We start from the raw sequence: 13,457 nt of genomic DNA, 5'->3' as shown, positions 1-13,457 counted from the left end.
ATCTCTATGTCTCCTTCATCAGGAGGCTAGTTCTTTACTGCTAGAGCCACCTGGGAAGCCCCAGATATAGGTATGTGTTTGCTGTACTTGGTTGCTCAGTTGTGTCCAACTCTTTGCATCCCTATGGACTATAGTCTGCCAGGCTCCTCTGTCCATGGGGATTCTCCAGGCAAGAATACTGGAGTGGGTTTCCATGCCTTCCTCCAGGGGATCCTCCCAACCCAGGGATTGAATCCAGGTCTCCTGTGTTGCAGGTGGATTCTTTACCATCTGAGGCACCAGGGAAGTCCAGGTATAAGTATATGTATAACTAAATCACTTGGCTGTACACATGAACGTAGCATATCATTGTTAATCAACTATACTCGAATATAAAATAAAAAATTTAAAAAATGGCCCCAGATGTAGTGTTGAAGTGCTATGTAGTGTCCTAAACACAAGAGGACTGTGAGGTGCCTAACAGAGAGAGTAGACATCTTAGATAAGTTTCATGCAGATGTTATAGAGGTGTTGGTCATGAGTTCAAAGCCCATGAGTCAACAATACATATTAAATAAGATGCCATTTAACAGGAACACACATAACAGAACATTATGTATTGATTAGTTGATGAAAATGTAACTGTTCACTCACAAGATCCTCCCCCTATGTTTCCCGTAGAAGCAAAGCTTCAGGCTTCTCTAATTCAGTAGGTAAAGTGAATTCATAGGAAAAAAAAAAAAACTACCATGAAAAATGAGAATTGATTATAGTAACTTTTAATTTTTTCACTCTTTAAAATTTTACTTTCTGTAGGTAAATTATAAGACTAACAATCTATTTCCCATTCAAAGTTTGTAGGCTTGTGTGTAGATATATATGTGTTTCTTTGAATTTATTATTTGTTGATATCAATCCATTGGTACAGATAAGTTTTCATAGCTCAAGTCATAAAGGCTAAATATGCATGAACAAGGCAATGAATTGAGGGAATTGTCTGAATTAAGCTTTACATTTGAATAATCTGAGGTATATCTGCTTGCTGAAAACTTTGGATTACAGAGTATTTTAAATATATATGGTCTTGTTATTAAAGTCTGAAATGTTGAACTTTTTGGCTAACACAGAGAGATCTACAACTATAGAGCAAGTTTTCAAGGATTAGCAACAGTTATTTTAATAAACTTATGAGAAAATACACAGATTTTTCACAATAGTAGCATTTATTATGGATTACACTTCAGGGAAATTGGTGGTAAGAATACTTTGAGGAGACTTCAAAGTGGAATGGATTTAAGATGGGACTTGAAGAATTTTGATAGAAGAAAGAAGTATTGAGGTCATGAGGGAAAATAGAAAAAGTAAAGAAAAGGTATAAAAGAAATTAATATGTAGCAATTTTGAAAACAGTCAGTGGATCAGCTTGGTTTAATTTATTCAACATTAAATTATACTAATACTTGTTAGTACATCTTAATGATTACTATTTTAATCACTTCAGGACACCTACTTACATCCAACTGATAAATTAATACATTATTTAATTGCAAAAGCAAACTGCACTTGGAAATATTCTTGCCTGGACAGAAACTGATGTCCAGAATAGAATGATCTCTTTCTTATTTCATATACTCCATTGCATGTTTCATCCTATGAAAAGCCTTACCTACCCTCCCCATTGGCTTACAAAGATTTACTTGGTTAGACTTGGTAGGATCTCTGATAAGTTTTACAATGCAACATCCAGAAGGTGATTAATTCCTGAAGGCAATATTAAAATAACTTCTGAATGAATTAAAGAGAAAATGAAAAAGAGATAGAGATTAGAATTTAAGCTGAATCTGAGAAGTCTGGGTCCAGATCAGAATCTTCTGTGTGATCTTTGAGACTCAACAACAGGCATTCACAAAGGCTCTACCTGGCAGGCTTCATGAGGGAAAACATCCTTCCTACCACTACTTAGTATACAGTCTCCAGGGAGTTGTGGGCAAGGACTTGTGCCCCTCCCCCACCTTTACTGACCATGCTCTTGGGTGTATATGCATCCTTAGCCCAACAACCTCCATTTGGACACCTCCAGAAAGGGCTTTAAGACACTTTGCTTAATGGATAGGGAGTAGGCAACAGCCATGGATAGATTCAGCATAATTCTTGAGGTTGGGGAGCCCTTGGTGCTTTTGGTGAGACTCTTCCCAGGCATCTCTCTGAAGACCTTCACATCAGGGGTCTTTTAAGAAATTCTTACTCTGTGCTTTCCCACTTTTACCCCATCCTTTCTTGTTAGGCCTGGCCCCTAGGTCCATAAAACGGAAGTATCCTATGGTTTGGGGCTCCTTGTGCAGTGAGATGATGACCTCCGCTTTTCCCCTTCTCCACATCTGTGCTCATACACGCGACCTGGTGCCTTTCTGTGGGGAAAATGGAATACTGAGGATGGCACCTTTCCTGTTTAACCTTTTGCTTATTCCCTCCCAGTAGTGAAGAAAGGTGACTTTCAGTGTTGTTCATTGTCTTAATTGACCACTACAACAGCTCGCAGCTCAGCACTTTCTTTCTCTAACAGAATCCATTTGAGCTCATTTAGAATCCAAGGAAGTGAGATGGAATGTGAAATTGTTATGTTGTAGATTACCAGTTTTTTTTAATCTCTAGGTAGTAGAGGTGGAAAAGCTATGGAGAAACAGTCCTTAAAGTTACCATAAAAAATGTTAGTACTACAAGTTACCAACTAGACTAGATGTTAGTCTAAGTACTCATTTTACAGAATAGGACTATTATGCACCGAAGAGTTTGAAGTTGAACCATTATTGGCACTTTTCTTTTATGCTGCTCTTCCACTCTGGATTTATTTCTTGGTTCAAGGACTCTTAGACTGAGGTACTGGTGGGGAAGGAAATAAGGTGGCCTGAAGCAAGAATAGATGGGTAAAGGAAGGAGTTGCTGTGAAAAGCTCATTAAATGATGTTTCTTGTATATGATGCTTCTTCTGTCTGTTGTCTCAGTTCACTTTCAAGGACCCTGACATTTGCTTGAGCTTACCTGTTATGAGTAGTCTTACAGTTATTACACAACAAGGGATCAGTGCAGAAAGAGATGGTAGTTTGTCTCTTCAGAGAGCCATCACCTTCTTTACATATCAGGGATCCTACTGCTACCAATGCCCTGACCTCAAGAAGTATACCACATACTATCCATGGCTGTTGCCTACTCCCTATCCATTAAGAAAAATGTGCTAAAACCTTTCCTGAATCCCCAGGCAGAAAAAAGGCAAAAGGAAAAGCTTGGTTGATAAACAGTCATGATAGTTGTGACCGGGGCTATGCAGAAGTTTTCTTAAGAATTTTTAATTGTTAACAACAACCTACACTCAATGAGCCTGTAAAGCTCTATTTATTAATCTGAATTTACATAGTAGCCAGTTATAAAATAACAGAAATGATGAGCTTTGCAGTGCCTGAAACAAGAGCTTGGGTGAAGGTAAACCATTTTGGAAAGGGATTTCAGGGAACCTAGGTGGGAGGAAGGCTGAGCACTGAAGAGCTGATGCTTTCAAACTGTGGTGCTGGAGAAGACTCTTGAGAGTCCCTTGGACCACAAGGAGATCAAAGCAGTCAATCCTAAAGGAAATCAACTCTGAATATTCATTGGAATGATTGATGCTGAAGCTCCAATACTTTGGCCACCTGATGTGGAGAGCCAACTCATTGGAATAGACCCTGATGCTGGGAAGGATTGAGGGCAGAAGAGGAAGAGGGTGACAGAGGTTGGATGGCATCACCTATTCAATGGACATGACTTTGAATAACCCCCAGGAGATAGTGAAAGACAGGAAAGCCTGGCATGATGAAGTCCATGGGATTGCAAAGAATTAGACACGACTTAGTGACTGAACAAAGAACAACAAAGGTGGGAAAGAAGAAAAATGAAACAGAAAAGGAGGAAAAGCCAGCACAAAGCTTGCAATGGTCACAACGTGGACCAGATCTTCCAATGTGCCTTGTGATCTGTACAAAACTGTGCATTATTCTGACTGACTTTTTTCTTTAAAATATTCTTGACAAAAATATACTACTACCTCATTTTAATGTGGTCCACTGGAGAAGGGAATGGCAAACCACTTCAGTATTCTTGCCTTGAGAACCTCATTAACAGTATGAAAAGGCAAAATGATAGGATACTGAAAGAGGCACTCCCCGGTTCAGTAGGTGCCCAGTATGCTACTAGAGATCAGTGGAGAAATAAATCCAGAAAGAATGAAGGGATGGAGCCAAAGTAAAAACAATACCCAGTTGTGGATGTGACTGGTGATAGAAGCAAGGTCCGATGCTGTAAAGAGAAATATCTCATAGGAACCTGGAATGTCAGGTCCATGAATCAAGGCAAATTGGAGGTGGTCAAACAGGAGATGTCAAGAGTGAACGTCAACATTCTAGGAATCAGTGAACTATAATGGACTGGAATGGATGAATTTAATTCAGATGACCATTATATCTACTACTGTGGGCTGCTGCTGCTGCTGCTAAGTCACTTCAGTCGTGTCCGACTCTGTGTGACCCCATAGACGGAAGCCCACCAGGCTCCCCTGTCCCTGGGATTCTCCAGGCAAGAACACTGGAGTGGGTTGCCATTTCCTTCTCCAATGTGTGAAAGTGAAAAGTGAAAGTGAAGTCGCTCAGTCGTGTCCGACCCTTAGAGACCCCACGGACTACAGCCAACCAGGCTCCTCCATCCATGGGATTTTCTAGGCAATAGTACTGGAGTGGCTTGCCATTGCCTTCTCCGACTACTGTGGGCAGGAATCCCTTAGAAGAAATGGAGTAGCCATCATGGTCAACAAAAGAGTCCGAAATGCAGTACTTGGATGCAATCTCAAAAATGACAGAATGATCTCTGTTTGCTTCCAAGGCAAACCTTTCAATATCATGATAATCCAAGCCTATGCCCCAACCAGTAATGCTGAAGAAGCTGAAGTTCAACAGTTCTATGAAGATCTACAAGACCTTTTAGAACTAACACCCAAAAAAGATGTCCTTTTCATTATAGGGGACTGGAATGCAAAAGTAGGAAGTCAAGAAACACCTGGAGTAACAGGCAAATTTGGCCTTGGAGCACGGAATGAAGCAGGGCAAAGGCTAATAGAGTTTTGCCAAGAGAATGCACTGGTCATAGCAAACACTCTCTTCCAATAATACAAGAGAAGACTCTACACATGGACATCACCAGATGGTCAACACTGAAATCAGATTGATTATATTCTTTGCAACCAAAGATGGAGAAGCTCTATACAGTCAGCAAAAACAAGACTGCTAGCTGACTGTGGCTCAGATCACAAACTCCTTATTGCCAAATTCAGACTTAAATTGAAGAAAGTAGGGAAAACCACTAGACCATTCAAGTATGACCTAAATCAAATCCCTTATGATTATACAGTGGAAGTGAGAAATAGATTTATGGGACTAGATATGATAGATAGAGTGCCTGATGAACTAGGAAAGAGGTTTGTGACATTGTACAGAAGACAGGGATCAAGACCATCCCCATGGAAAAGAAATGCAAAAAAGCAAAATGGCTGTCTGGGGATGCCTTACAAATAGCTGAGAAAAGAAGAGAAGCAAAAATCAAAGGAGAAAAAGAAAGATATACCCATTTGAATGCAGAGTTCAATGAATAGCAAGGAGAGATAAGAAAGCCTTCCTCAGTGATCGTGCAAAGAAATAGAGGAAAACAATAGAATGGGAGAGACTAGAGATCTCGTCAAGAAAATCAAAGATACCAAGGGAATATTTCATGCAAAGATGGGCTCAATAAAGGACAGAAATGGGATGGACCTAACAGAAGCAGAAGATATTAAGAAGAGGTGGCAAGAATACACAGAAGAACTGTACAAAAAAGATCTTCACGACCCAGATAATCAAGATGGTGTGATCACTGACCTAGAGCCAGACATCCTGGAATGTGAAGTCAAGTGGGCCTTAGGGAGCATCACTATGAACAAAGCTAGTGGAGGTGATGGAATGAATTCCAGTTGAGCTATCTCAAATCCTGAAGGATGATGCTGTGAAAGTGCTGCACTCAATATGCCAGAAAATTTGGAAAATTTGCAGTGGCCACATTACTGGAAAAGGTCAGTTTTCATTCCAATCCCAAAGAAAGGCAATGCCAAAGAATGCTCAAACTACCGCACAATTGCACTCATCTCACATGCTAGTAAAGTTATGCTCAAAATTCTCCAAGCCAGGCTTCAGCAATATGTGAACCTTGAACTTCCAGATGTTCAAACTGGCTTTAGGAAAGGGAGAGGAACCAGAGGTCAATCTACCAACATCCGCTAGATCATGGAAAAAGCAAGAGAATCCCAGAAAAACATCTATTTCTGCTTCATTGTCTATGCCGAAGTCTTTGACGGTGTGGATCACAACAAACTGTGGAAAATTCTGATACAGAGGGGAATACCAGACCATCTGACTTGCCTCTTGAGAAACCTGTATGTAGGTCAGGAAGCAACAGTTAGAACTGGACATGGAATAAGAGACTGGTTCCTGATAGGAAAAGGAGTATGTCAAGGCTGTATATTGTCACCCTGCTTATTTAACTTATATGCAGAGTACCTCATGAGAAACTCTGGACTGGAAGAAGCACAAGCTGTAATCAAGATTTCCGGGAGAAATATCAATAACCTCAGATATGCAGATGACACCACCCTTATGACAGAAAGTGAAGAGGAACGAAAAAACCTCTTGATGAAAGTGAAAGAGGAGAGTGAAAAAGTTGGCTTGAAGATCAACATTCAGGAAACAGATCATGGCATCTGGTCCCATCACTTCATGGGAAATAGATGGAGAAACAGTGGAAACATTGTCAGATTTTATTTTTTGGGCTCCAAAATCACTGCAGATGGTGACTGCAGCTGTGAAATTAAAAGAGGCTTACTCCTTGGAAGGAAAGTTATGACCAACCTAGACAGCATATTAAAAAGCAGAGATATTGCTTTGCCAACAAAGGTCTATCTAGTCAAGGCTATGGTTTTTTCAGTGGTCATATATGGATGTGAGAGTTGGACTGTGAAGAAAGCTGAGCATTGAAGAATTGATGTTTTTGAGTTGTGGTGTTGGAGAAGACTCTTGAGAGTCCCTTGGACTGCAAGGAGATCCAACCAGTCCATTCTAAAGGCGATCAGTCTTGGGTGTTCATTGGAAGGACTGATGCTAAAGCTGAAACTCCAATACTTTGGCCACCTCATGCGAAGAGCTGACTCATTGGCAAAGACCCTGATGCCTGGAGGGATTGGGGGCAGGAGGAGAGGGGACGACAGAGAATGAGATGGTTGGATGGCATCACCAACTCGATGGACATGAATTTGAGTGAACTCCGGGAGTGGTGATGGACAGGGAGGCCTGGCGTGCTGCGATTCATGGGGTCGCAAAGAGTCGGACACGACTGAGCGACTGAACTGAACTGATTTCATTTTAAATGATGGCCACATTCAGCCTGGAATTGAGAGGAATTTAGGGAAGAAAGGATACATGTATTTGTATGGGCTGAATCCCTTCACTGTTCACCTATCACAACATTATTAATCAGCTATATCCCAATAGAAAATATGAATGAATAGAAAATGAATAATGCAATAGATGAGATCAAAAACACTCTGGAGGAAACCAACAGTAGAATAACGGAGGCAGAAGATAGAATAAGTGAGTTAGAAGATAGAATGGTAGTAATAAATGAAGCAGAGAGGAAAAAAGAAAAACAAATTAAAAGAAATGAGGACAATCTCAGAAACCTCTGGGACAATTTTAAATGCCCCAACATCCAAATCACAGGAGTCCCAGAAGAAGAAGACAAGAAGAAAGACCATGAGAAAATACTTGAGGAGATAATAGTTGAAAATTTCCCTAAAATGGGGAAGGAAATAATCACCCAAGTCCAAGAATCCAAGAGAGTCCCAAACAGGATAAACCCAAGGCAAAATACCCCAAGACACATATTAATCAAATTAACAAAGATCAAACACAAAGAACAAATATTAAAAGCAGCAAGAGAAAAGCAACAAATAACACACAAGGGGATCCCCATAAGGATAACAGCTGACCTTTCAATAGAAACTCTCAGGCCAGGAGGGAATGGCAGGGCATAATTAAAGTGATGAAAGAAAATAACCTACAGCCCAGATTACTGTACCCAGCAAGGATCTCATTCAAATATGAAGGGGAAATCAAAAGCTTTGCAGACAGGCAAAAGCTGAAAGAATTAAGCATCACCAAACCAGCTCTCCAACAAATGCTAAAGACCTTCTCTAGACAGGAAACACAGAATGAGTGTATAAACTCGAACCCAAAACAATAAAGTAAATGGCAACAGGATCATACTTATCAATAATCACCTTAAATGTAAATGGGTTGAACGCCCCAACCAAAAGACAAAGGCTGGCTGAATGGATACAAAAACAAGACCCCTAAATATGTTGTCTACAAGAGACCCACCTCAAAACGAGGGACACATACAGACTGAAAATGAAGGGCTGGAAAAAGATATTCCACGCAAATAGAGATCCAAAGAAAGCAGGAGTAGCAATACTCATATCAGATAAAATAGACTTTAAGACAAAGGCTGTGAAAAGAGACAATGAAGGACATTACATAATGATCAAAGGCTCAATCCAAGAAGAAGATATAACAATTATAAATATATATGCACCCAACATAGGAGCACCACAATATGTAAGACTAATGCTAACAAGTATGAAAGGGGAAATCAACAATAACCCAATAGAAAATAAAAAGCTTAAATTAAAAAAAAGAAATTAAAAAACCCCAACAAGTGGAAAATGTCAGCATTCTTCACACAAGAGAATATCTCCTGATCACAGATTTAAGGAACCAGAGATGAATACCAGGAGACCACGAGACCACATTCAAGGAGTACAGGCCCTGTACACACCCTAATCTTATCAACAATCCGACCTTTGAACTGTTGCTATAAAACTCTCATCAAATCCTCCTATGTGGGTCCACATAGTTTCTGAGGCAGAAGCCCACTCTGTCCCTCTTTGCCTGGCAAAACAATAAAGCTATGCTTTTCTATTTAAAAAAGAAAAAAGTGATTGCCATATTTTGTAATATTTTATCACCAAACTTTCCCAGAATATTTGTGGTAAATTTTATAATATAGTTATCCCACAAGTAATTTTTTTCTTTAAGACCATAAAGCCTTTCAGATAATGAACAGTTAGAACATTCTGTCATCTAATATCTGGATTTTAAAACTTTAGATATATGACAGTATCTCTTTTTCTCCCTCATGTTTCTTAGAACAACACTATAAGAATGATAGTTAAGTTATATTATTTAATAATGTTGCTGGTGCAAGTATGATGATGATAAAGTGAAGACACAGGATAGAAAATAATTAAGGCATCCATAGTATCTTTGTTGTTATTTTTGCTGATATTTTTGTTGTTATTTTGCTGCCATTGTCATTGGAGCCTCATGGTTTAGCCAATGTATTAAGACATTCTAATAAATGTTATGTTGATCTGGTTAGAAAACCCTATGTGAATGTTTTGTTATGTGAAGTAGCTCAGTTGTGTCCAACTCTTTGCGACCCCATGGATTGTAGCCTACCAGGCTCCTCCCTCCATGGGATTCTCCAGGTAAGAATACTGGAGTTCAAAAGTATTTGTTGAATCTTGAATAATAGCAGGAAGTAAGCATTTTATCTCAGTACTTCAATAGATACAGCATTATATTCATCTTTTTAACAGAGGCAATAATATCTGTGAACTGATCACTTTGTAGTGAAACAACCATAGCGTGGAGATAGTCTAGTTAAATATTCTCAGCTAACTAGATATAGTTCCTTCACTCCCCAGAGGCTTTTCTCATTACTTCATTGTTCACTGAACTATTTATCTGTTTCACAGTCATATTCCCAGAGGATTACCTGACCTTGGAATTAAACACCTCACTTGCACAGGTGGGTGTTTGAGGTGACTTTTCAAACAGTACTGTATTCTGGTTGGAACTTTAAGCACAGAAAAATAAAGCATAATATCATATTCTCATTAAGAGACAAGGTCACCATCCTTTTCCAAGTCATCAGAAGTTCAGAGGTAGTACCTTTAAAACAAAATCACCCAACTAGTAATATCTTCAGCACTAGAATAAAGCAAATCTGTTTATTCCACAGCCAGTTGTTGCTCTATTGGCTCTCTGCTTTATAGAAAAGCATAAACCAGAGAGGAGAAAAATGAGGAAGGAAAATACCAAGAGAAGCAATAAAAGCATAAATGATTATGTTTTACATGACAGAATTTCAAGATAGTTTTATAATTTCTTTTCATCCTTCATTCTCCAGGATTGCAGACATAAATTTGGATTAATTTATTATTTCCACATTATTATCTAACCTACTCTGTCAATGTTGTAGTTGAATTAACTCAAATCATGAGCCACTCTAATAAACAGAAAATTACATTGGCTAAGAGTAATTCCATGGTATTGAACTAATGAACTTATCTGTCCTTGGAGAAATAATTTATATTTTCTGTGCCACATTTTACTCACCTAGCCTAGAAAACCTCTAGGTTCCCTTCTGTCCCTATAAGCTTATGAGTCAATGAATTTTCTTAGGAGAAAGGATAAATTTTCCCTTCATGGGCAGCAATTTAGTTGCTATTTTTATTATCATAAATGCAAACTAAGACAGCTTTCACATTTGAGAGGAAGCTTTGTATTGAATTGCATAAAGTAAATGTTTTAAACCTAAATCCTCCCGTTGATTCTCTTCCTGCGTCTTTCCTTCTGTTGTTTGCTTTTGTTGCAATAGATGGTGCTCTTTACTCAGAGAGACTACTCATATGATCCTTCATCAGAAGACAAGAAAATTAGTTTTACCCTTTAACAATCATGAAGTAAAGAAATCGGACATAAAAAGCAGAAAAAAATCAATTACAAATAACTTGCACCACCTTGATAAAGCATAATGGAGAAAATGATTGTTAAATGATTTAAGAGCTCCAGTGAAACCTGCAAAACTTGCTGAATAGATGAAGCCAATATTGCAGCTAAACAAGGAAGTGCCACAGAACCCCTAGTAGGAAGAAAATCCTAAATCAGGAGCCATTTTAAAGTGTTGAAATAATTACACACTTCTCAAAAGTTAAAATATAGCATTCCATATTAGCATGGAAGATTTGAATAGGCACATCAACACTAACACACTCTACATCAATCTCAGCTAATATTGAACTTGTATACTTTTTGCCAAATAAACCTGGAACATCTGGACAAATAGAAACTGGGCCACAAACTCTTCTGAAAATAATTTCATTGGATGGAGACACTTTTTAATTTCTCTAGAGCAACCATTACAACTTCCTATGTAATAGTTTATCATCCAGAATTATGCTGCTTTTGGTCACTTCTAACTTGTTTCAACTTTTGGGGGTATTGAGAAACAGTCCTGCAGTTCCGAACCACCTAACCTATTCCTGATTTAGTTTGTGACTCCTCTAGCAGATCTGTAGCTGCCAACTGCAAACTGGTCTAGGTAACACAGCTGTCACGTTACAGCAAAACAGCAGCATTTACTGTGGAAAGACACCAGAAAAACTTCCTCTATGAGTGAAGAAGAGGAGGGTGCAGAAGTGGTGCAGCAAATACACTGGAATCAGCAGGAGCAGGAAAGTTGCCAAGGTTCATCTCTGAAAAGACTAGAGAAGGAAATCTGCCCCTTCTCCCTCCAATTAAGGATAAAATAACTAGACTTTCTCTTCTATTTCCCATAAATTATTGTTTCCACAGTTCCTTTGGAAGGGACTATGGGGCACTGTGGTTAAGAGCCCAGAGCCCTTTTGGCTCAGTATAAGCAAGCTGTAAGACAGAGGGTTTGTTTTTGTTTTTGTTTGTTTGTTTTTGCCATAGCTTTATAGCTTTTACCAAAGCAACTTCCCTGTTTCTGAATTTTTGGATTCTTTCTTTATTAACGGAGGGAAGAATAGAAAAGTAGGCTTTTGTACTCAAGCAGCAACCACTCTGTCTACTTTCGCCTCTAAACTCTCCCGTTTTACCTCCTTTTTCCCCATCCCCCCCACCCCCAACACCCTTTTTGCCTCTAAATCCGGAGCCCCGTGGCCTTCCTTACCTGACAATCACATACATGACCAGGAAGTTTCCGAAGAGCCCCACCACGCACACGATGGAGTAGAGGGCCATGATGATGATGGCCGTGATCATGGAAGGGCTGCCGGCCGAAGGGCACAGGCTGTCGCTCCCGCCCAGCTCAGTGCGGTTCGGACCGCATGGGTCGGACAGGTTGCCTTCTAAGTGGGAGAAGTTGACCCAGGAGCTGGGACTAGGTGCTGGGGAGCAACTTGAAGGGTGTGTGAAGGGGTCAGTGCAGTTGCTGGCGTTCCTGGGGACGGCGCCGCTGTCCATGGTGCTGTCGCCGGCTGGGACCACGTTGGGAGTAAGCGAGCACCCTGACTTTTCGGGTTCCACGCGCGAGCCGCTTCGTCTCGCCGCTGCCACAGCTCCTGTTATTTCTTACAGCGACCAACCCCGGCGGAGCCAGAGAGGAGCGTCAGGCAGGAGAGAGCTAAGCATCTGACATTATCCTCTGCTTGTAGCCCCCTCCCACCTTAGAAGTATACAGACAGGGCTCCAGCCCCACACCGCCGGCGGGGAAGGACGGGAGGGCCGTGCGGGATCCGGAGGCTGGAGCGGAGGGAGGAGAGAGAAGTGGATTTTGCGCAAAGCGATCCAACGACTCGGTTTCCCCACTCGGCACTCCTCTGTGCAAACACCTTTAAGGACAGGCAGAGCCAGGAAGGGAGTTGGAGGGAAGGGGTTGAGAGTGAGACAAACGGAGAATTTTTGGCGGATGTAAAGCGTCAAGGAAGGGGGCTGACCTCACATTTTCCAGCACCGTTTTCTCAGTGTACCATGACAGAAAAGACACTGGTCTGACGCCACACTGACATCCCAGACCCCAGCGTTCTTCGATCCCTGCTGCCTAAGCAATAATTTGGTGCAGGGTACAGAGAATCCTCTTCTGTAGCCCTCCTTGCCTCAGACTTTTTCTGTCTGCAGAAAAAGTCACCATGTGTCTCATTACTAAAGGAGAATTTCCAACCCTTCAACCCTGCCTGAAACAACAGTGATTCCTTCTCTGAAAAAGAGCTGAGAAACAAACTTTTAGAGAGGATCTCTATTCCCTTTACTTCATATTCCCTTATTTCTCCTGGAGCAGAAGCTTTATTTGCATCTAATTTCTAGCTTGCTGACAAAGAGGCACAGGGAGTTGTGGCATCCAGAAAAGTCAAAGAAAGACAAGGGTGACATTCCATATATAAATCTCATAGGTTTGGAGTTATTAATTATTGGTTTTATCTCCAGCCTTCCTACATGTACTTCTCAGTAGAAGATTGTGAAAATAAAATATTTGCATTATTTCAGTGTATTCTAGTGTAGACATTC

The 13,457-nt window shown here is 40.3% G+C and overlaps 1 protein-coding gene across 1 annotated transcript in view; it reads right to left on the bottom strand.

Annotated features, from left to right (window-relative positions):
* OPRM1 (opioid receptor mu 1) overlaps positions 1-12,591 on the bottom strand; it is a 43,935-nt gene extending 31,344 nt beyond the window's left edge. Inside the window, exon 1 of the mRNA XM_055432846.2 lies at positions 12,124-12,591. Within this exon, the coding sequence (XP_055288821.2) occupies positions 12,124-12,416 (293 nt within the window). The 5' untranslated portion in view covers positions 12,417-12,591. The remainder of the gene's footprint in view (positions 1-12,123) is intronic.
* Positions 12,592-13,457: the final 866 nt, after the last annotated feature.

Source organism: Moschus berezovskii, chromosome 10, assembly GCF_049115385.1.
Source record: "Moschus berezovskii isolate FMDL1 chromosome 10, NW_MosBer_1.0, whole genome shotgun sequence".
NCBI lineage: Eukaryota > Metazoa > Chordata > Mammalia > Artiodactyla > Moschidae > Moschus > Moschus berezovskii.
Note: the sequence above shows the minus strand (reverse complement) of the source record. Positions and strands in the feature narration are given on the sequence as shown.